At 44.9% G+C, this 23,394-nt stretch overlaps 1 protein-coding gene across 9 annotated transcripts in view; it reads left to right on the forward strand.

Moving 5' to 3' along the window:
* Nucleotides 1-17,638, forward strand: part of LRRC20 (leucine rich repeat containing 20) — a 222,056-nt gene extending 204,418 nt beyond the window's left edge. For 6 of the 9 annotated variants that reach the window (XM_045022637.1, XM_045022640.1, XM_045022636.1 and 3 more), the window contains one exon: nucleotides 17,188-17,637. In XM_045022637.1, coding sequence (XP_044878572.1) covers nucleotides 17,188-17,292 — 105 coding nt within the window. In that variant the 3' untranslated portion in view covers nucleotides 17,293-17,637. Of the gene's footprint in view, nucleotides 1-5,125; nucleotides 5,521-17,187 lie in introns of those variants that run through there. The other 3 variants (XM_045022644.1, XM_045022643.1, XM_045022646.1) reach the window with 2 other exon arrangements.
* The last annotated feature ends 5,756 nt before the right edge of the window (nucleotides 17,639-23,394 follow it).

A 23,394-nucleotide genomic window follows, 5' to 3' on the forward strand; every position in this document is an offset into this window, starting at 1 on the left:
GTATTCCGAAATCTCGGACTAGTTCTGAGATCTCCTGAGACTTGGTTCCCTCTTTGGTCTTGTTAACTGAAACTGACTAGACTGTGTTTACTGTTGGCAAACATGTATGTGTTCAAGGAAATCACCTACTTTTTCGCATCACACAGCTTCGGCTCTTTCCCGGACTGCCCCGGCATCCCCCTCGCAGAGGCTGGCTCAGATTAGACGCCGAAAGAAAAAGACTAGGGACGACATGTTCCAGGAACTGATGGCCTGCTCCAGAGCGGAGGCGGCAGAGCAGAGACAGTGGAGGGACACCCTGTGTCAGCAGCATCGCACACACATGGAACGGGAGGATAGGTGGCGGCAGGAAGACCAGCAGGCGACTCAAACGCTGCTTGGTCTAATGAGGGAGCAAACGGACACGCTCCGGCGCCTTGTAGATGTTCTGCAAGACCGCAGGCAGGAGGAGAGAGCCCCCCTGCAGTGCATCTGCAACCGCCCTCCAACGGCAAGAAGTCCTGTCCCCCCCTCACCCAAAGTTACAAGAAGGAGGGGCGGTAGGGGCCGTGAGAACTGTCCCTGCACCGCAGCAGACCGCTAATGTTCGAGACACCTCTCGCGCTGTAAATTTGTACAAGTTCTTTCCTTACAGCATCAACCAGTCCCAACTCCAAGTTTAAACCCCCCACTGTGTACTACATTATTAACAGCGGTTTGGTGTTACTCACTGTTTCCGTCACGTTTCTTGTGTCAGAAGACTTTCTGTGGGTGTGGGGGGGGGGGGATTGTAATTGCAGTGCATAGCCCACAGTACCATGGTACAGACTTGGGTGCAGGGTCAACTGCAGGGCACACACAGACTGCAGTCACTAGGCACCAGGGTCAGTCTGTGTGGTGTATGCTGCCCCGGGTCTTTCGTTGATGTGTATGCTTGTCCAGGATCCTGGTGCCTGCCATCCCTGAATGTAAAGGCAGGCTTCCCTTCACATGCACTTCGACCGTAGCCACGATCCTCCCCGGTGCCCTGAGCCCCAAAAAGAGCCTTCATCCAGGGGCAGATACTCACCCTTCCCCCACACCCCTCACCCCTTCCAACGCCCAAACCCACAGCCCACAGCCGTCATGTAAACCCCTATCCAAAGACGGCACCCCTTGCCCCTTCCTGCAAACCCACCCATTCCTGCAACCCTCCCCCTACATGCAGAACCACCGTAAACCGTCCCCCACCCCACAGACCTATGTAGGAGCAGGAGGCTGTCCGTCCTGTTTTGGACAAGCGGTCTGTACATCAGTGCACACCTTACCCAGCACAGAATGCTTACATGTTTCAACCAAGAAACAGAAATGCAAAGTCAACGAAAGATTTATTATTAAGTACTGTTACGTTTCATTAGTTTTAAAACGTGCTTTGGAAGTGGGGGAAACTTGGAGAACCGGGTTTGTGAGCTCAGATCTAACTGGACACATACAGACACAGGCCCATGATCAGGCTCTCTTAAAATCAAGTAGACAGTCACAGGTTACCCTGCTCTGCGAGGAAACTCGCTTTCAAAGCCTCCCTGATGCACAGCGCTTCCCGCTGGGATATTCTCTCGGCACGGGTGTCTGGCTGATCGTAAACAGCAGCCAGGCGATTTGCCTCAACCTCCCAAGCGGCCAAAAAGGTCTCGCCCTTGCTCTCACATAGATTGTGGAGCACACAGCAAGCAGCAATAACTACTGGGATATTCTTTTCGCTGATGTCCGAGCGAGTCAGTAAGCTCCGCCATCTCCCCTTGAGACGTCCGAAAGCACACTCCACCACCATTCTGCACTTGCTCAGCCGGTAGTTGAAGAGCTCCTTCGCACTGTCCAGGGCGCCTGTATAAGGCTTCATGAGCCAGGGCATTAGCGGGTAGGCCGGGTCCCCGAGGATCACTGTAGGCATCTGCACATCCCCAACCGTTATTTTGTGGTCCGGGAAGAAAGTACCTGCCTGGAGTCGTCTAAACAGACCAGAGTTCCTGAACACACGCGCGTCATGAACCTTGCCCGCCCACCCGACGTTGATGTTGGTAAAACGTCCCCTATGGTCCACCACAGCTTGCAGCACCATTGAAAAGTAGCCCTTTCGGTTAATGTACTCGCTGGCCTGGTGGGCTGGTGCCAGGATAGGGATGTGAGTCCCATCTATAGCCCCACCGCAGTTTGGGAATCCCATCGCGGAGAAGCCATCTATGATGACCTGGACATTTCCGAGAGTCACTACCTTTGAGAGCAGTTGCTCAACGATTGCGTGGGCTACTTGAATGACAGCAATCCCCACGGTAGATTTGCCCACGCCAAAGTGGTTCGCTACTGACCGGTAGCTGTCTGGCGTTGCTAGTTTCCAGAGAGCAATGGCCACTCGCTTATGCACACTCAGGGCTGCTCGCATGCGTGTGTCCTGGCGCTTCAGGGCAGGGGACAGCAAGTCACACAGTTCAAGGAAAGTGCCCTTACGCATCCTGAAGTTTCGCAGCCACTCTGTGTCATCCCAGACCTGCAGCACTATGCGGTCCCACCAGTCTGTGCTTGTTTCCCGGGCCCAGAATCGCCGTTCCACACCATGAACGTGACCCATTGCCACCATGATCTCCACTGCCCGGCGTACCCTGCTTTGTGAGAGGCCTGCGCCACTCTCCTCACCGCGCTGCCGGAGCCTCCTCGCCCGGTTTCTCATCAGCTGGCTGTGGAAGAGGTGGACGATAAGGTGCGAGGAGTTGACAACGGCCATAAGTGCAGCGATGATCGCAGCGGGCTGCATGCTCGCAGTGATGTGGCGTCCGCGCTGTAACCGACCAGACAAGGGCGCGAACAGATTTCCCGCCGGCGCTTTCATGGAGGGAGGGCGTGATTGACGGTTCAATGATGACAGTTACCCAAAACCACCCTCAACACATTTTTTCACCCAGCAGGCATTGCGAGCTCTACCCAGCATTCCAATGGGCAGCGGGGACTGCGGGAACTGTGGGATAGCTTCCCACAGTGCACCGCTTCCAAAGTCGACGCTGGCCCGGTGAATGTGGACTCAGAAGTTCGAATTTGTGTATTTAGTATGGATACACAAATTCGACTTCATAAGGTCGAATCCACAAATTCGACTTAAGTAGATTCGAAATAGTCCTGTAGTGTAGACAAGGCCTTAGAGGTGGACCTAAAACTCAAAGTAGAATTATGCAAATCTTGCACCAGAAAAACTCAACTCAAAGAATCTCTTCCACCAAGAAGAAAAGTGGTCGTGGGCAGGGCTGGCTTTAGGACATGTGGGTCCTGATTTGAAAGAGCTGCCGCCGAAATGCTGCCGAGGATAGTGTTAGCAATTGAGCTGCCGCCGAAGATAGCAGCGGCAATTCGGCGGCAGCTCAATCGGTTGCCGCTGTTTCCGGCAGCACTTCCATGGAGGGTGCGGGGCCCGATTCCTGGGAATTGCGGGAATCGCCCTAAAGCCGGCCCTGGCCACGGGTACCTGGTAGCCTTTAGCTATTTCTCTAGGTTTATAGAAATTCTACTTTTCACTAGACACACAAGCCAACAAATCACAGAATAGTTAAAATGCACCTTTTATTATTTTGGCACTTGGAAGAAAGTCACTGGCCATGGATCACAGTTTGCTAGCTCTAAATTCCAAGCTTTTGGGCAATAGTATGTTTTTAAGCATACTAATTCTTCCAACAAGGGAATGAACTGGCAAAAGGAACAAAACAGATTGTTGAGAGAATTCTACACCAAAAAGATTCCATATTAGACTTCTGTGCTGTATGCCAACTCCCACCAGATTGGCACAACAATTACCAGTGTAAACCCTGCTCAGCTGCTTATGGGTTGACAGATTAGATCAATGCTGCCAATCTATATGGTATATCTTTAGCCTTAATGGCTCTTCTTAAAGATGTGAAGCTGAGAGATACCAAATCTGTGAGATCTCATGCTTTCTTTGTTAGCTGTTGGAATGCAGCCCAAAGCTTAAACCGGGAGACCTAGTCCTGATAAAACTGAATGGGTAAAAATATTGGCCAACAGCTGTTGTCACTGGACACAGCTGTGCCCCAAGATCCCACATGGATAAGACAGATCAGGCACTCAGTGTGGAAGAAACAGGTGGAATATTCAGCGGGTAGCACACCCAGTTTGGGTCTGTTATGGGCTTGATGCTGAAATCACTGGGTGGAATTCTATGGTCTGAGTTATTCAGGACATCAGACCAGATGATCATAATGATCCCTTCTATCCTTCAAGTCTCTGAATTAGTTGAACTGCTGTGTGACTCTAGTAACAATGGTATTCACACCACAGGCTGTGTGAAGGTTGAGCAAAGTCCTTCATAATCCAAGAGAATAAACTGGACAAAACCCTCCTCAAGGCCAGAGGATGATCAGATTTGGATGAGCTGTGAAGCAACTGACTCAAACTGATCTTCAGTTTTGTTTTTAAAGATTGTTTATACAGGAAAAAGAGGGACAAGCTATGAAGATGTCTGCTTGGTTTGTTTAAAATTCTAGCAGGAGCCCAGGCAGAAGGCAGCTAGGTGAGGGCTCTAGAAAGGAGCTCTACAGTGACCGAAGCAGATTAGATTTAGGGATGATATCATTATCCTTCCTCAAATAGTTTCATGTTCAGTATGAACAGAAAGTGACTTTTGGTGGTTCTTTACCATTACCACATGAGAGACCCATCAGTGCCATCAAAACTTAAGTAATACAATGTGAAAAGCATCTTGGGTTTTATTGCTTTCTCCTCTTTTTTTAACCTTTCAAAGAAAGTAAGTCTCAGAACTGAAAGATGTCTAGTCTAATGGGGGCAGGACATGGGAGCCCTTCAAGAAAATTGTGGCTCCACCCTCAATCTAGAGGCTTGGCAGCTTTTGTGAACAGGTGCACATTTACAAATTTACCAGAAATTAAAGTAAACGATTGCTGCTGACCTGCTGGGCCATTGGGGCAACAAAAGTCACCATTGGCCTATCCTCTTCTTTTGTCTACTGTGCATTCAATAGCTGGTAAGGCTTGAACGCTGCCTCAGCTGCCTGATATACACTGGAAAGTAGAACAAGGAAAGAATTTCCCAATCCCAAGGAGCACTTTAATTTTTAACTAAACTGATAAATTATGTATTTTCTCTGCAGATAAACAAACAACATATCTGCACGGAGGCATCATGGGGAACGGCTTTACAAAAGGGCTAGGCATGGCATTACCCAGGAGACAGCTCTGGCTGAGTGAAATTGTGAACTTTAATCCCAATTGGATAAAGGCATTGTTTGTTTTCTGCACATGCATGCTTTACAGGGACTTTCCCTTTATCTTTGCTCCTTGAGGCTGAGCTGTTTGTCTGCTCTGTGGATCAGAGCTAGAGAACACTTTGGCCATTTCAGAGGTGACGAGGGATGCACTAATTCACCCAACTACAAAGGAAAATACCATTTCTAACTGAAGCACCTCTAGTGCACTACCCTCAAAGGGTCCCAAGGAGAGAGGCTGCTCCTTTGTTTGGTGCAGGATCCAGGAGCCCTAACTGTGGGATTCTTTACTACTTCAGACTCTAATGTCCCATTAAAAGTAATTTCTGTTGGCTGAATTTCTTTCTTTTGGACAGCCCGGCTAGAAGCACATTGGGTTTGATTTCTCATCTCTGCCTAACCTGGGTGGTGGCAGCAGCTGTGCAATATTGTATGAGCAACACGTTCTTGTCCTTGGGACAGTAACGGATTTACCATGGTGCTGGGCCCACACCCTAGGGGGGGCCCCGGTCAGGCCCACTCTTCTCCACCCCCCGTTATCTCCTGCAGGAGGCAGAAGCTTGGTGCTGCTGGCTGGGCTGAGTGGGGCCACTCCCGCTGCACTGTGCCTCATTGCCCCCAACCAGCCCCTCGCTCTGTGGACCACCCCCCATCATATGCCCTATGGGGGCCCACAAATATGTTTGACACTGGGCCCACAAAAAGTTAATCTGGCCCTGCCTTGGGATGGCAACTCATGTCATTCAACAGCAATTCCTTCAGTCAGTTGACTTGGACTGAGATGATTTGCTTCAAAAGAGGTCTGCTCTTCCTTGGCTGAAAGGATGGTAACCGCAACGTAGAGTTACAAAGGAAAGGAGTCTGAAGATGGGGGAAGTGAAGGAGAACCTTGTAGTGAAAGGATGTAATATGGGTTCAGTAATTGGTTACAATTGGTGTTTTCCATTTGCCTTGTGTGATGTTATGAGAACCTCTGTGACCCAGGGTGCCTGGGGTAGCCCTCACTGCCACGGTCAGGGCAGGCTGCAAAAGGGTGAGCAGATATTCCCAAGACTGGTGGGTAACACTGAAGTTAAATTCCCCAACCAGTCATAGACTGTGCTTCTGATCCCCCACACTGGTTATCAGGAAGCAAAAAAAGAAATCACACAGCCCCCTTTATTGCATTCCAGTTCTCTGGCTCCCAGTCAGCATATAGCTCCAGTACAGTGAGAAGTTATTTAAAAAACTCTGCTCACGTATACAAAGTATTCTTCTGACTCCAAAGGGTCAGCCATGTTACCAGATCTGTATAGGATTGGATCTTCCCCAAAATACCACACTGCCAGCCAATCCTTTAGTGTCTAAAACTAACGGTTTATCATAAAGAAAAAAGAACAAGAAGAGAGATGTTAAATGGTAAAACAGTCATATACATACAAAGACTTCAAAGTCCTTAGCAGTATTGGTGAGCTTGCTGGCTTGAAAATCCCTCTGGAACACATCCACAGCTTGGATGGGTTATTCAGTCCTTTGTTCAGAGCTTCGTTTGTAGAAAGTTTAGTCCAGAGGTAAGAAACAGGAATGAAGACAAGAAGCAGGACTGAAAAACACAATGGAGAAGATGCAGCTGCCTTTTATATGCCTTTTGCCATGCAGCCTGTGCTTCCTTTGTTCCAAACACAAGCTGCCCAGCCGGGGCGGCTCTAGCAATTTCGCCGCCCCAAGCACAGCGGCACGCCACGGGGGGCGCTCTGGCGGTCGCTGGTCCCGCGGCTCCGGTGGAGCATCCTCAGGCATGCCTGCGGGAGGTCCACCGGAGCCGCGGGACCATCGGACCCTCCGCAGGCACGCCTGCGGGAGGTCCACCGGAGCCACCTGCCGCCCTCGCGGCGACAGGCAGAGCGCCCCCCGCGGCATGCCGCCCCAAGCACGCGCTTGGCGCGCTGGGGTCTGGAGCCGGCCCTGTGCCGAGCCCATGGCCTGGAAGCCTTAGAGTTCTGTCCATAGGCATGTCCCTGCATGTCTTGCTGAGTCATAAGGTGTAGCCTTGACCCTTTCAATGGGTTCTTTGTACAGCTGATGTTCCTTGATGAGGCATGAAGCAGGTGAGGCAGTGCTGATGCCAAACTGTCTGGGGGTGTCACCCAGAAACATTGCACAAGTTTGAAACACAGACATACAGATCTATAACTCGTAATACAAAGGTGATACAAACAAGATTATCATACTTGGCAAATTATAACATTTTTGCAGATACCTTACATGGCATATCTGGCACAACTCATTGCAAATTTTACAATATAGGTGTTCATAATATCCTAAAATGTCCCCCAAATTCCATACAGTGTCACAACCTCCTCCCTGTGTCTAATTATGGAAATTTGCAGACTGTGCTGTGGTGTGAGGTGCTGTTGTTCCATTTGAAATTCAGTACCACAGAAGTGATGGGCCTGGACATTGGAGCAGCACTAGAGCTGTGTTTTGTGCTTTGTACCAAAGACGTGACTTTGGTACAGTAGCTAAGCAACTTGTTCTGGCTCCTTATTTAGTTCTTCTCTCTGAAGATGGTTTGTAACTAATTTATGCTCTCTTAATTAGCTAGTTCTGTAGTGGCAAAGCACAACTTTTTATAGGCTGAACAAAACCAGTAGCTCTTACAGAGAGAGATTTTATTTGGTGACAAAGAAATGATGGGTTGTTTTTTAAAAGAAAACCTTAGAATCCAGTTGGCATTCTCCTTCAATTTTGAGAGAGAGGAAGGACTCTAAAGACATAGATCAAAGTTTGGATCTCAACTACTTGACTGTTATTTGTGCATCACAGTTTTATTTCCTGCAAGAAACTTGTTTTTTAAAAAAACAAGCAACAAGCTCTTTGAACTGCAGACAAAATATTGATGATTCTAAATCCATTCCTAGACCAATAAATATTATTTTAAACTCCAATAGGATTTGTTGTTTTTTAACACTCTAGGACAGAGAGGGGAAAAATTTAATTTGGCCACGAGGAAAATGTTAGCTGACTTTTAGTTTTGTGGTTTTATCATTTAAGCCATTGCTGACACGTTATAAAGTCCTTTCAGACTGTGATTTTAGAAAATGGGTAGGAGTGAGAGAAGCAGCCTGAAGTAATAGCCAAGATTGCATCCTGTGCAATTATAGAACAAAAAGAGCGGAGTCCTGGAACTGTTGATCCTTATTAACGATTTTTTCCTACTGCAAAAGTAAATTTTCTAAAGTGAAGACCAGTCTAGAGATTGTTGTATAATGGTCTCTGTTGGATACTGGCATCTCTTAGCCTTCAGCCTAGGGCTGTCAATTAATTGCAGTTAATGCAAGCAATTAATACAGAACAAATTAACACATTTTTAACGAGAGTTAATCACACACCTCTGTTTGGATCTTCACTTACTGTACTTCATCGTTTGGTGGACATTGGCACAGTTCTACTGTGCTCTCATGATCTAGAGTGATTAAATATCAGAAAAAAGTTAATGGAGCAAAGCAGCAAAAGTTCAGGTCTTCAGAATGGGAAGTTTATTTTTAAAAAACTTCCAGATGGTTCTCTGGATAAAAAGACTGTTATCTGTAACTATTGCAAGGCTGAGTTCCAATCCCATCAAAGTACTTCAAGTCTACAGTACCATCTCCCACTAAACATGCTTTCGCCTCCCGGTCTTGTGCTATAGATAACCCACAGACAGCAAATGAATCCCACCAGTCATGACAGAGTACACGTACAAAGTTTGAAGATCTCTATAAGCCCATGGATCAAACAAAGTACAACAGTTTAACCAATGCTATTGCAAAGTGATTAGCTATGGACTGCAGGCCACTTAACATTGTAAACGACGGAGGGCTAAGAGATATTCTAATTGCATCTTCCAATCAGTCATACACCTTGCCCTCCCAAGGAACCATTGCATAACAAATACATGACCTATATCACAAGGAGAAGACTACAAATATGGAGCTTCTGAGAAAAGCACTAGCTGTTGCTTTGACTGGTGATCACAGGACATCCTTGAGCAATCAGGAGTCACCTGGAGTCACCACACACCTGACTGATGCTGCATGGACACTACAGTCATTTGCTTTTACAGTAACATATACAGAACATAAGAATGGCCATACTTGCCAAATTTCAGACCAAAGGACCATCCAGCCCAGTATCCTGTCTACCAACAGTGACCAATGCCAGGTGTCCTAGAGGGAGTGAACCTAACAGGTAATGATCAAGTGATCTCTCTCCAGCCAGCCATCTCCATCCTCTGACAAACAGAGGCTAGGGACACCATTCCTTACCTATCCTGGCTAATAACCATTAATGCACTTAACCTCCATGAATTTATCTGGTTCTCTTTTAAACGCTGTTATAGTTCTAGCCTTCACAACCTCCTCAGGCAAGGAGTTCCACAGGTTGACTGTGCGCTGTGTGAAGAACTTCCTTTTATTTGTTTTAAACCTGCTGCCCATTAATTTCATTTGGTGGCCCCTAGTTCTTATATTATGGGAACAAGTAAATAACTTTTCCTTATTCACTTTCTCCACACCACTCATGATTTTATATACCTCTATCATATCCCCTCTTAGTCCCCTCTTTTCCGAGCTGAAAGTCCTAGCCTCTTTAATCTCTCCTCATATGAGACCCGTTCCAAACCCCTAATCATTTTAGTTGCTCTTCTCTGAACCTTTTCTAATACCAGTTTATCTTTATTGAGATGAGGAGACATCATCTATATGCAGTATTCAAGATGTGGGAGTACCATGGATTTATATAAGGGCAATAAGAGATTCTCCGTCCTATTCTCTAGCCGTTTTTGAATGATTCCTAACATCCAGTTTGCTTTTTTGACTGCTGCTGCACACTGCATGGACGTCTTCAGAGAGCTATCCATGATGACTCCAAGATCTCTTTCCTGATTAGTTGTAGCTAAATTAGCCCCCATCATATTGTATGTATAGTTGAGGTTATTTTTTCCAATGTGCATTAATTTACATTTATCCACATTAAATTTCATTTGCCATTTTCCTGCCCAATCATTTAGTTTTGTGAGATCTTTTTGAAGTTCTTCACAGTCTGCTTTGGTCTTAACTATCTTGAGCAGTTTAGTATCGTCTGTAAATTTTTGACACCTCACTGTTTACCTCTTTCTTCGGATCATTTATGAATAAGTTGAATAGGATTGGTCCTAAGACTGATCCTTGGGGAACACCACTTATTCCTACCCTTTGTTCCCTGTCTTTTAACCAGTTCTCAATCCATGAAAGGACCTTCCCTTTTATCCCATGACAGCTTAATTTACATAAGAGCCTTTGGTGAGGGACCTTGTCAAAGGCTTTCTGGAAATCTAAGTACGCTGTGTCCACTGGATCCTCCTTGTCCACATGTTTGTTGAAGCGAGACATTATGCTGAAACACGTGCGGAGCATTTCTTGGATGTTACAAAAGAATGAAATATGCAAGAAAAGGTAACAACAATTAGTACTGACAGTGCACGTAATATGATAGCAGCAGCCAGTCATTTTCCTTTTGAACATGACATTTATCACTCACAGTCTGTAGCAAAGCAATCCATTATAGTGGCACTTGCTGCTCAATGCTGGTAGTTTTGAAAACATGCTGGCAAAATGTAGAAAATTTGTGGGCCATTTCAAACACAGTCCAGCTAACAGTAGAGAGCTCAAAATGCATCAAGCCACAAATGGACAGAAACAAGAACCTCTTTTACAAGATATTTCAACTAGATGAAACTCCACATTGGGTATAGTTCCGCTCCTGCTTAGAAATAAAGCCATTATCACAGCCATGTTAGCTCTTCAAAAGCACAATCTATCAGTGCTGACAGGTAGTGATATTGAAGCATGAAGAGGCATATGAATGTTTAGCATATCTGGCACATAAATACCTTGCAACACCGGCTACAATAGTGCCATGCGAACACCTGTTCTCACTTTCAGTTGACGTAAATAAGAAGCAGGCAGCAATATCTCCCGTAAATGTAAATAAACTTGTTTGTCTTAGCAACTGGCTGAACAAGAAATAGGACTAAGTGGACTTGTAGGCGCTAACATTTTACAGTGTTTTGTTTTTGAGTGCAATTATATGAAAAATATAAATCTACATTTCTAAGTTACACTTTCACGATGAGATTGCACTACAGTACTTGTATGAGGTGAATTGAAAAATACTATATCTTTTGTTTATCTTTTTTACAGTGCAAATATTTGTAATAAAAATAATATAAAGTGATAATATAATAATAATAATTAATATAAAGCCTTGTGCCTTCTGCTTCCACAGCATCTGGTTATCTCACAACAACGCCATGGCCCTGTAATGTGCTATTCACATGTAAGCTGTTATAAGAAGTGGTAGCTGCTGCTGGCCTCAATGCATTTCCCAGTCAGCAAGTGCTCTCAGGTTGTGAACAAAGAAAGGTCTAAATTTACAAAATTAGTCCTCGAGCTGAGTCAGGAAAATGTTGTCAGGGTGGCTGTCTGTTAAGCTTTGGTGATACAGTAGACAAAGGAGGAAATTGAATAAGAAAGCACAGCATTTGCTTAGGTTAAATTTTTTCTGCTTGACTGTATGCATTTAGTAGCATTTAAACAGTGAACATTAGACTCCACACTATCAATGGGGCTTTTGGCCATAACGTTTATATTTCAGTTTTAGCCCCATCTAAAGTTGCATTAGCAGAATCTGTGAGAGCTGGTAGGATCTCAACACAAGGTTCTATGGCTTAAGCTCAGTGGCAGTAGGAGAGGGCAGCAGAAGCCATCTAGTAGATCTCTTAGCCCTGGTCTACACTACAAGTTTAGGTTGAATTTAGCAGCGTTAGATCGATTTAACCCTGCACCCATCCACATGACGAAGCCATTTTTGTCAACTTAAAGGGCTCTTAAAATCGATTTCTGTACTCCTCCCCGGTGAGGGGATTAACATTGAAATCGACGTTGCAGAGTCGAATTTGGGGTACTGTGGATGCAATTTGACGGTATTGGCCTTCGGGAGCTATCCCAGAGTGCTCCATTGTGACCGCTCTGGTCAGCACTTTCGACTCAGATGCACTTGCCAGGTACACAGCAAAAGCTCCGGGAACTTTTGAATTTCATTTCCTGTTTGGCCAGCATGGTGAGCTCATCAGCACAGGTGACCATGCAGTCCCAGAATTGCAAAAGAGCTCCAGCATGGACCGTACGGGAGGTTCTGGATCTGATCACTGTTTGGGGAGATGAATCCGTGCTATCAGAACTCTGTTCCAAAAGATAAAATGCCAAAATATTTGAAAAAATCTCCAAGGGCATGATGGACAGAGGCTACAACAGGGATCCGCAGCAGGGTAATATAAATAATATGAGAGATGCCTCCTTTTGGATTAGAGATTCAACTTCAATCTTTTCTAATCCTCCTTGATGGCTGTTCAGGCAGAAGTTATATCTACCCTAGAAGGCTTTTGCTGGCATAGATATTTGTTTAGGGGGTAATATTTTTACTGACATAGCTGTATGGGCAAAACCCTCTCCTATAGACATTGTGACCCAGGAACCTATTGATGCCAACTGGCAGAGGGCACAGGGCACACAAAATTTTTGCAGGGATCCCCTCAGTCACTTATATACATAATAATTCACTAAAGGGTGGCCTGTAAGGTCTCTACTGAGAGCCAATAACAAACTTGTCATCTAGCCATTGCAAAATATAGGGATAATATTTAAGGAGTTATGTACCTGTACCGGAAATTATGTTCTATAGGTCTGTGAATTAAAGCAGGTCACCAGGAAGTGACAAATATGTCCTTTCAGAGAGGCCGGAAACACTTACCTATCTAATGTACAAATTGCGGATTGCATATTTCACAATGGATACCTATTGGCATGCTAAACCACCAGCTAATCAAGATTAAAAAGTTAACAAGAGATTTGCAAAATCTACAGGAGGAACGCATAGCAGGAAGGTGTCTGGTTTATGATCGAAGATCCAAGGACTGTTTTTTTATTTCTTGGGTGGCAAAGGGACACCCTGGTATAGACTCATAGACTTTAAGGTCAGAAGGAACTACTATGATCATCTAGTCTGACCTCCTGCACAATGCAGACCACAGAATCTCACCCACCCATTCCTGTAACAAATCCCTAAACTATGTCTGAGTTATTGAAGTCCTTAAATCGTGGTTTGAAGACCTCAAGGTGCAGAGAATCCTCCAGGAAGTAAACTGATGGTGGGCTTGCTTAATGAACAGAAGATCACAACTGGAAGGATTTGGGGTGAGCTTTTGCTCTTATGACATAATAATGTCCTATTAATTAAGTTTAGGTTCTAAACTGTGTTATGATTTTATTTTAGAGGTAACCTTTTGTTTCCAGTATTGCTGCGGGCTATTCTTTCATCTCTTCTTTGTTAAATAAACTTAGACTTGCTTTCTCTATAAACAAATTAAGTGCTGTGTGTTAAGCAGAGTTGTTCTGCGGTATAGCTGGTAAGCTGTGTTGTACTGTTCCTTTGGGAACAGAGGATCTGGAATTCTGTAACTGTTCTGTGGATCAGGGGCTGAGGGCACTCCAGGAAGATCCTCGGAGGACTCAGCGGTTGGAGTGTACCTTGCCAGAGGTCAGCTCCCTGACAAGTCTTCCTCACTGTAACGGCAGGTGGGAGCCAGGTGCCCCACAACGGTACACAGAGGTGGCTCCAGACCCCAGTACGCCAAGCACGTGCTTGGAGCAGCATGCCGCGGGGGGTGCTCTGCCGGTCGCCGGGAGGGCAGCAGGCAGCTCCGGTGGACCTCCCGCAGGCGTGCCTGAGAAGGGTCCGCCGGTCCTGCGTGGCTTCGGTGGAGCCGCGGGACCAGCGGACCCTCCGCAGGCACGCCTGCGGGAGGTCCACCGGAGCCGCGGGACCGGCGACCAGCAGAGCGCCCCCCGCGGCATGCCGCCCTGCTTGGGGCGGCAAAATGTCTAGAGCCAACCCTGACGGTACATACCCCCAGGAAGTGTCACACCCAGTTATACCAAAAAAATTGTGCTCGTGACAGTTTGGGAAATTTGTCTGTGTAAAACGTATGAATGCTGATTGATTTTATAATATTGCTGTATATGTGGAATCTCTCAGTATATGTGGAATCAATCACTTGCTACTAGGGCTGGTGTCAAGTATCTCCCAGATCAGCAACAGTTGAGCATCGTTAATCTGAATAGCCTCCCATTCAAATTGGAGCACCTTAAAACAATGGGATGCCTGCAGCCAGGAAAAACTGGGTCTGTCCAGATGGTCTGCAGGGAGCGGGCTAGACCATGCAAATTCCTCAGCAGAAATGAAGGAAGAAAGAAATAAGTTGTGAGAACTGTTATTTTTTAACACACGTACACTCTAGGAGATTTAGGAAACACAAAGGGACATGCCTACTGAGCAGGAGTCCATTTTGACCACCAGACTGAACAAGCTGAGGGGGCTTCCTGCAGGAATTAGAGGAGACTACATGACCAGAAAAAGAAGACTGATCTGCGGGAGTAGAGTCAAGGAAAGGGGACCTGAGACCTCTGATGGCACCAACCCGTACCCAAAAAATGATCAAGAGTGTTGAGGACTGAGAGAGAGAATTGGGAGCAGGTATTCATTATTTTGCCTACATCTGTGTCGCTCATTATTTGTCTATTGCAGCGCTGCAAATTTGCAAGTGTAGCCATGGCCTATGAGTGAAGTGTGACTGGCTTAGAAATTCCTCTGAAAAGTCTATGCATGTTACTTGCTTCAACTGTCACATGTCCCCGAAGGGTTAAACTATAAACCAGAATACCCATGAGGACGGAGTTCAAGGGAGAGTGTACTCAAGTCCTGGCAGGACTTTGGGGATTAACACTGGTTTGGGGGCTTTGGGCAACTGGACCTCAGGCTATGGCTACATTTGCACTTCAAAGCGCTGCCGCGGCAGCGCTTTGAAGCGCTAAGTGTAGTCAAAGCGCCAGCGCTGGGAGAGAGCTCTCCCAGCGCTGTCCATACTCCACCTCCCTGTGGGGAATAACGTACAGCGCTGGGAGCCGCGCTTCCAGCGCTGAGGCTTTGACCACACTGGCGCTTTGCAGTGCCGCAATTTGCAGCGCTGGAGAGGGTGTGTTTTCACACCCTGCTGCAGTGCTGCAAATAAGTGGTACCAGACAGAGTCACTGCCTGGGAAGCATGCCCAAGAAGCCAGAGACTGCGAGGGAGCTTATAAGCACACAGATCCAGCCTGCGAGTCCAAATACAGTTGCCTTGTAAGCATCCAGAATGGGTGTTCAGCCAGGAAAATGACAGCTAGTATAGTTTATGTCACTGGGGGAGCTGGAGTAAACTATACCAGCAAGCCTGCTAGGAACACTTTGCCAGTATAACTATACTGGTTGAGCTATAACAGCAAAACCTGCTGGTGTTGACATATTTGTATTCTTTTAGGCTAAGAGAGAAGACTGGTGTCCTGGCCAGCATGCAGTTAAGTGGGTTCACTTAGCTATGCTGTGCATGAGTTCCTGCTTGGTGCAGTCTCTGACCTCACAATGTCTGACTCATTTTGTAAAGCTCTGTGGGATCCCTTCTTAAGTATGAAAAGCACAACATGAAACCAAGTTCTGTTCTATTGTGTAGTCATGACACAGAATATTCATCATAAGCACAGCCAGGCACGAGGGAAGAGAGTGAGCAAAAATCACTATACAGTGGATCAGGCAGGCAGAGGATGTGAAGGAATTATCATTCACCTACATTCTCCTGTTAATTTAAAATGCATTAATTTGAGATTATGCGCTGCGTAAGGGAGATCATGTTAGCAGTGGCCGCTGCAAATGAACCAACTGCAAGGTGGAATGGGCCTGTCAGGACTTTATGGTGTGATCTGGGTAGTTACATCAGTTGAAAGGCTTTGCCTGTCTTTTATTACCAATCTCATCAGCTCTGCAGCCCAAGGCATGTCTCAGAAATGACAAGAAATGAAGAGCTGTGCAATTTCTGTGCTATTTGTGAATGTTAAAGGAAGGCAGAGCCACCTGCTCTCCAACACTGTGAGAGGGAATTATACCAAAATCCTGTCCTATCTAGCTTTTAATACCCCATCCCCTTAGTGTGGTATCTAAGTACCTAGCCAATCACTTCTCATTTGGAACATTGCCTGTGGAGGAAATCAATTGTAACCCGATCTAAAGGGAAGTTTCAAGTAACTCAAGAAGAGTTTCACTGATAAAGACGGGGTAAGAATGGAAGTGAGGGTCTTATGGTTAAGGCACAGGAATAGGGGACTAGAAATCAAGAAATTAGGATTCTATTCCCAGATCTGCTACATTCTTCCAGTGTGACCTTGTACAAGTCTCTTTACTTGTTTTCTCAGCTGAACAGTGGAGATAATATCTCCATTGCAGGGATGTTGTGAATTTACACTCGTTCTCTGTAAAACACCTTGTGAGCTTTTTGGGGGGTGGGATGGAAGGAATTATATAAATGCAAAGTAGTTTAGATTTTTTATTCCATCTGAAAAACTTTTATGTAAAAGATCCATCTCATTAAGATGGGAATGTTATGCCCACTAATTTGGACTCTTACTGTTCTGATCTAGCCAGCTGACTGTCTCATGGCATTAACAAGTAGTGATGGTCCCAATCTGCTGATGGTGATTGTGGAGGGAAATGACAACTCTAAATAACTCCCTTCTAGTCATCTTCAAAAAGTTTGGCTGGTAGTTGGGCATTGGCTTATCTCACAACGAGTGTCTTCAGGGGTAACCAGAGACCTCAGCTCCTCATCATCACAAAGCTTGTCATTGCTACTCCCTGGACTTCAGTGTGATGGGTTCTTTCCCCATAACTGAATGTCAGCAGAAAGCTAGTCTGTCAGCACATCAGAGGAAATGAGCAGGAGGTGCTGGCTCTTTCTGTGTTGGAAATCAATTATATGATCCATTGCATTTGTTTTAAATGATTTTTTTTTCTAAAAATCTCCAGATTACCATAGCTGATGAAAGAGTTGAAGCATTTGGAAATTTAGAAGCTGAAACACAGCAGGAGCAAACCAACTCTGACCTCTGGAAATGGAGCAGAAGTGACTGAGACTATTTAGCCTAAAAATGTTAGAGTATATTCAAAATTATGAAGGTTATAGTGAAAATCAATCAGTCTCCTCCTTGCCCTCACCCACAACATGAGAACAAGGGCCACTAGGTTACATTTAAATTTCAATCACATCAAGGAAATGGTGTTTGTTGCAGCATATAATCATCCTGGGAGGTTCTCTGCCATGGGAAGCTGTTGAGTAAAATACTGGGGTGGGAATCTAAGGGCTGGTTTAATCTAATGAGTATTAACATTTGTCCACTTCTACCACATGGAGAATAATCTAATAATAGTAGGTGGATCTCATACTTTATGGCATAAAATAATTACCTGTGCAGAGAGGGGAAACTTCCCTTCCCCTGACCCCCTTATGTACAGCTGTTTGTAATTGACCAGATGCATTGGGCAGGTTCTCCAACCTTCTGCTTGAGACTGCTGAACCAGATGCATTAAAACTGCAATTAAGCAAAGCACTTCAGTGTGTACTTACATCCTATTGAAGTGAATGGGACTTAAGCACATGCTTGAAATTAAGCCTGTTGTAAGAGCTTTCTGAACAGGGATGCAGTGAAGCATGTGGTTGAAGTTAAGTCTGTGTTTAAGTGCTTTGCTAAATCAGGGTCTAATAGCCTGCTCTGGTATGACAAATGATGACTTCAGGATTTTGGAGGGGGATTCTAAGAGCCCATCTACTTCATAAAGGTAAGCTAGTTAGGGACATAGTTGTCACCTAGTGAGGTTATCACATAGTGTCGAAGGGACCTGTGTCCAGTAACTAGACTAAAGCCTGGAACATGTCTGAGGAGTGGAGGGGGTTTGAGCATCACAGAATCATAGAAATGCAGGTCTGGAAAGGACCTTCAGAGGTCATCTAGTCCGTCTGCCCACAATGAGGCAGGACCAAGTATTCCCAGACCATCCCTAACAGATGTTTCTCTAATTTGTTATTAAAGCCTCCAAAGATGGGGATTCCCTAAGCACATAGTTTAGTGCGATTCATAATATGTTCAAGAGAAGCCCAGGGCTGAAGTAGCAGATCCCTTGTGGTATGAAGGACGGGCTTTAGCTGTCAGTGGAAAAGTCTGCATAATGACAGTCCGCTATCAAGAATAAGACGGACACTGTGGTCCAGTCACTGCCCCTTAAAGCCAAGGTGAGTGAAGGGAAATGAGCGGCAGTAAGAGCGAACTACACCAGTTTAAAAGTAAAATGATTTTGGAAAGTCAGCAAATGATTATTTATCTGTACTATGGTTACACTTCCAGGCCCCAGCTGAATCAGGGCCCATTGTGACATTGTACCTACACACAGTAAAAGACAGCTCCTTCCCCAAAGAGCTTACACTCTAAATAGACAAAGGAAGTATTATCCCCACTTTACAACTGCGGAACAGAGAGATCAAGTGACTTGCCCAAGGCCAGACAGGGAGGCTATGGCAGAGCCAGGAACTGACCCCATGCTCCTGGAGTTGCAGTCTAGTGCCTTAACGTCAAGACAATCTTTCCTCTTGCTATTAAGCCACTAAGGTAATGGTGCAGTATGTGGGTCCTGCTTTCCCCATAAGTAGCTGCTCACTTGAATGCAGCTCTTTTTCTATGCCACAACAAGCAATACAGCGTATCTCTTAAATATTTCTGTGTTCCTTGCGTTTGCAGTGAACAGTAATTGTCAGGCATGCAGAAGAAAATGGTGCTGTCAGCCAGTGCTGGCTTCTCACTTTGTTTGGGACTGTGATAAAATAAATAATTGCACAGAGCTCATTAAAAAATCATTTGTAAGTGCAGTTTCTCAAAAAGAGAATGTTCAAAGGGCACCCACGACCAGTCTGGTTAGAAAAGAACTGATGTTGTTTATGAGGAAGCACATTAGCTGAAGACTGGACCAGCCTCCTGCCGTCTGGCTGTGGTGAGATCTGATCCAAATGATGCCACATATTGTAATGAGAGAGAGAGATGAAAGTAGGAAAAATGGGGAAAACAGTGGTGATAGCCATTTTTCTTAAGTATAATTAAGGGTAGGAAGCCTAGACTATAGAACTGTCATGTAACATTCGCTATTGTATCTTTCCCTTCTTTCATGCCTGACTTTTTTTTCACTTCTTCTCTCATCTTCATATATAGTCTATCATCCCCTGTCTCACCCCTTTCCCCACACCCAAGTCCTTTCCTCTTCACTTTTCTACTTCCTGTGTCTTTCCTCTTCTTCCCACCTATGTATTTTGCTTATCCTCTGCTGGCTCTGTCTTTCTCATCCTTTTCCCTACTTATCAGTTGCTTATTCAGTCTATAGCCTGTGTGCAAAAGCAGCATGGCAAGGCTTACATAATAGGGCTGCTTTACAATTTATAACTCCCTCTCTGCATCGTCGGAGCTGTCCAAAGTGGAGTTCTGATAAACATTTTCAAACCCACGGGAGCCACAGCGCGCCCTGTGGGGCTAAAGCCCTGAGTCCCGGTACACCCCAGGGGGGTGAAGCGCTGAGCCTCGGCACACCCCACGGGGCTGAAGCCTCAAACCCTGGGGCTCTTGGAAATACTGGATGAGAATTTAAGCCCTAGTCCACGAGGGAGAGGGTGCAATCATTAGATATGCAGCCAGGTTATGCGTGACTCCAATGACCCAGACACTAGCTCTGGGTTAAAACAAACTTTGGATAGCATCAGGAAGTGGGATTCATACCTACATGCTGTGTGGATTCTTGCACCTCAGGCCAGTCGAGAGGAATAGCCAATTACATAGTAGGTACAGAACACGTGCTATGACACTGCTCCCTCGCTTAAAAAAGGCTCTTATTCTGGGCCTGTTTTGGTGAAATGCTGGCCTGAAAAAGCCAGTGTCCCACTGAAACTTGGCAGTGTGAAGCCTGCTGTGTTCTGTTCTCCTTTGGAGAAGCATTTCAATGGCAAACATACATTTTATTTCCTAACTTCCAGTGCACCACTTTTCACAAGATATTTTAAATGGAAAGTTCTTCTGCACCTAGGGTGACCAGATGTCCCAATTTTATAGGGGCAGTCCCAATATTTGGGGCTTTTTCTTACATGGGTGCCTATTACCCCCCCCCCGTCCCGATTTTTCACACTTGCTATCTGGTCACCCTACCTGCACTTCAAGAAGAGGAATTCATGCTGTGGCATAGCCAATGTCAAGTTTAACATTCAGTGGGCCTTCTCACAGTAAATCAGGATTCTCAATTCCTTGAGGCACTTTATGGCTATAACAGTATTTGTAAGATGCTGCCATGAGCAGGACATTGTTAATAAGACTCAGTGGTCCAATGCAATAATATTGAAATTTTGCTCTGTGCCACTAGTCCAAACCCCATCAGGAATTTAACTGACTCTGTGCCTGATCTTGATCTTTATCATGTTGGGTTGTGAAGCTTTGCTCTTGGTGATGAAAGAAGTTGCCCTTAAAGGAAGCAGGTACAAAGCAAAATGGATTTGGTGTCATCCCAGCACCACTGAGAAGGAACATAACCTGATTCCTGAGTATTGGTTTTAGGGAAGCCTGAGTGCTAGGCCAAGCCTGTTAGTCCCAGCACGTAGCTGTGGCCCCTCCAAGGAAGCACCTCAGGGCTGAGGGTGAGACTTATTAGCAGAAATGTAGGCCACAACATCTCCCCAAAAGCCCAATGTCACCTTAACACTGTTTCCAAATCCCTGCTAATTTGGAGAAGGGGAATTAAGTTCAAGCCTCCTGTCGGGATTGTTCTTGTTAATATGGTGCTGCATCTTTTCCCTTTATAAAAGAGTTCTTCAGAGACCAGCCACTGTATTCTATGTTTAGAATCTTCTATTCAAATAGCATATGTGGGGAGAACTGGAGTGCAGCAGCATTACATTGGGCTATAAACCCAGCATGCTGCAGTTGAAGCTGATCATTTCATTTGAATCCAATCCAGGACTGCATTAATTCCCATCTGCACTACCTCTGTCTTCCCCTGTCCCCCCTCCCCACATCTCCACATTCCCTGCTAGCTAGAGAAGGAAGTGTTATGGTGCCCTTTGTGTTATTCATTTCAGTACTCTGAATGAGAGTGAATCCAAGTGCATGCCAATCTTAAAGAGTTATTGATTTCTTTTAATGAACATAAAGATAGGTTCAGGCAAACATGAGATGAGAGAGAAAGAGACTGAGGTTAGATGGGAAAATTATTCTTGGTCAAAAACATAATGGTAGACAGGAAGAGGAATTTTCTCTTTAATAGGTGTCCCTTATTGTCCTCCCACTTTACTTATCTGAAATAAAGATCAATGATTTTCATATTCTGCTGCAGCAACTTTCTCTGTTAAAAAGCTAAATTGTCATCATCAGCAAGCAGTTATCCCAGAGCAATACTATGAAGATTTCCTGATGTACCTGTCCTTCATCAGAGATTAATCAAGAGTCTAACAACTCCTATGAGTAATATAATGAAAACGGTGAACCAAAAATAATCTTTTGTCATGGACATGTCTTACAGCAGTAGGTAATGGATGTATAGGACAGGGTATTTATAATATGAAGGAAATGCAGAAAAAGACTGAGACCTCCTTGATCCCTTTGAATGCTTTAATCCCGGTCATTGAGATCCAAACTTCTTGTCTTTACATGCACAGAAAGATATAGCACTTGAAAGCTGATTGGCTGTGTTTCATAGTACTGTCTGAGATTCAACCAGTCAGCAAACAGAATCTGCCCTTGATTAACACTCCCCATGCATTCCTTTATTTCAGTTTTGTAACTTTAAATCTCAGAGGGCAGATTGGTTCTGGGAAAGCACAGGATGTCTGTTAGAGGTGGCACTACAGTTCTGTTCCACGATTCCTCCCCAGTTCTATCTTAGTAAAATGTCCAACTACTTTAAAGATCATCGTCTCTATCATGAACAGACAACTAACCCAGAATCCATTGGACCCCTCTGATTTCAGCAGTTCAGTCTTTAATTCATCTGTTTTTTGCCTCCTGGAGTCGTGGCTGAGAGTTTTTTGTAAAGATAAATCTCCCTTCTTCACAAGCAGAAATTAAGATCTTGATGTGTGACATATTCATTTTGTTGTGACCATTCTGAAGTGAAACACTAGTTGTTTGTTTCAATTGAACTTATGTACTCAAAGTCATTTTAAGCTAAGGAATAACAATCCAAGAAACGAAAGATTATGCAACATGGAAGGTCAATTACCTCAAGATATGAGGTTCATTTGGCTGTCTTAGTTTAGTTAGAGTTTGTGTTTATTTCATGTTTGGTTTGTTTGTATTCTGATGGTTAACTTGAGTAGTTTGGGATTAACACTGAAATCTATGAATCACTGACCATAAAGTAGAGCTGGAAATGAGAGATACAAAATACTGTGTAAAACTCAGAGAGGAAACAGATGCTTTCCTTGCTAGTGCCCAAAATATAAGGAAGCCTGAGGAAGGTATTTCTGTAAGTGACTGGAAATAATAAGCCTTTCCATCAAAAAGAAATGAGAAATAATCCTGCCTGAAGATGTAAGTACGAGAGAGCAGAGATGGCTTCATACTATGTCCCAACTGTCACTGGAGTGGACAATAATGACAAATGGCAGCCAATCCTGTGACAAGGCCCCACATAGTGTCCTCAACTCCCATGGAGTCACTGAGAGTTGAGAGCATTCAGCACCTTGAAAGACTGGCCTTGTGGTATTACAGTATGCAGTGCCAGTCTGAGTGCCATCATTTGGGGAGAACACAATTGTTAACAAATATTTGTGTTTGTTTTCTAATTTAATGGGCCTAGCAGCCACGGTGAAAGTTGATATATAAACTAATTAAATAAATTACATATGGAGCGATGCTGTATCGAAGCCCATCTACAGGCTTCAGCAACTACCAATTATTGACTGAAATTAATTTTTTATCATTGGGGGGATTCAGGAGGGTAGTGTTAATTTTCAGAGCTTTCCTCTAACGTTCTGTCAAGTTTGGCTACTGTGAGCCTAAACAGGACTAGGGCTTGGGATGTGTTGTGTAACTCTGTCGTTCCAATGTCTCTAATACTGTCACGGAGTGTGGGGGAGTCAGGGCCCTGCACCCCCCACTTCCTGCGATTCACCGTGATTCTCAGCCAGCCAGTAAAACAGAAGGTTTATTAGAT

Source organism: Mauremys mutica, chromosome 7 (genome assembly GCF_020497125.1).
Source record: "Mauremys mutica isolate MM-2020 ecotype Southern chromosome 7, ASM2049712v1, whole genome shotgun sequence".
Taxonomy (NCBI): Eukaryota; Metazoa; Chordata; order Testudines; family Geoemydidae; genus Mauremys; species Mauremys mutica.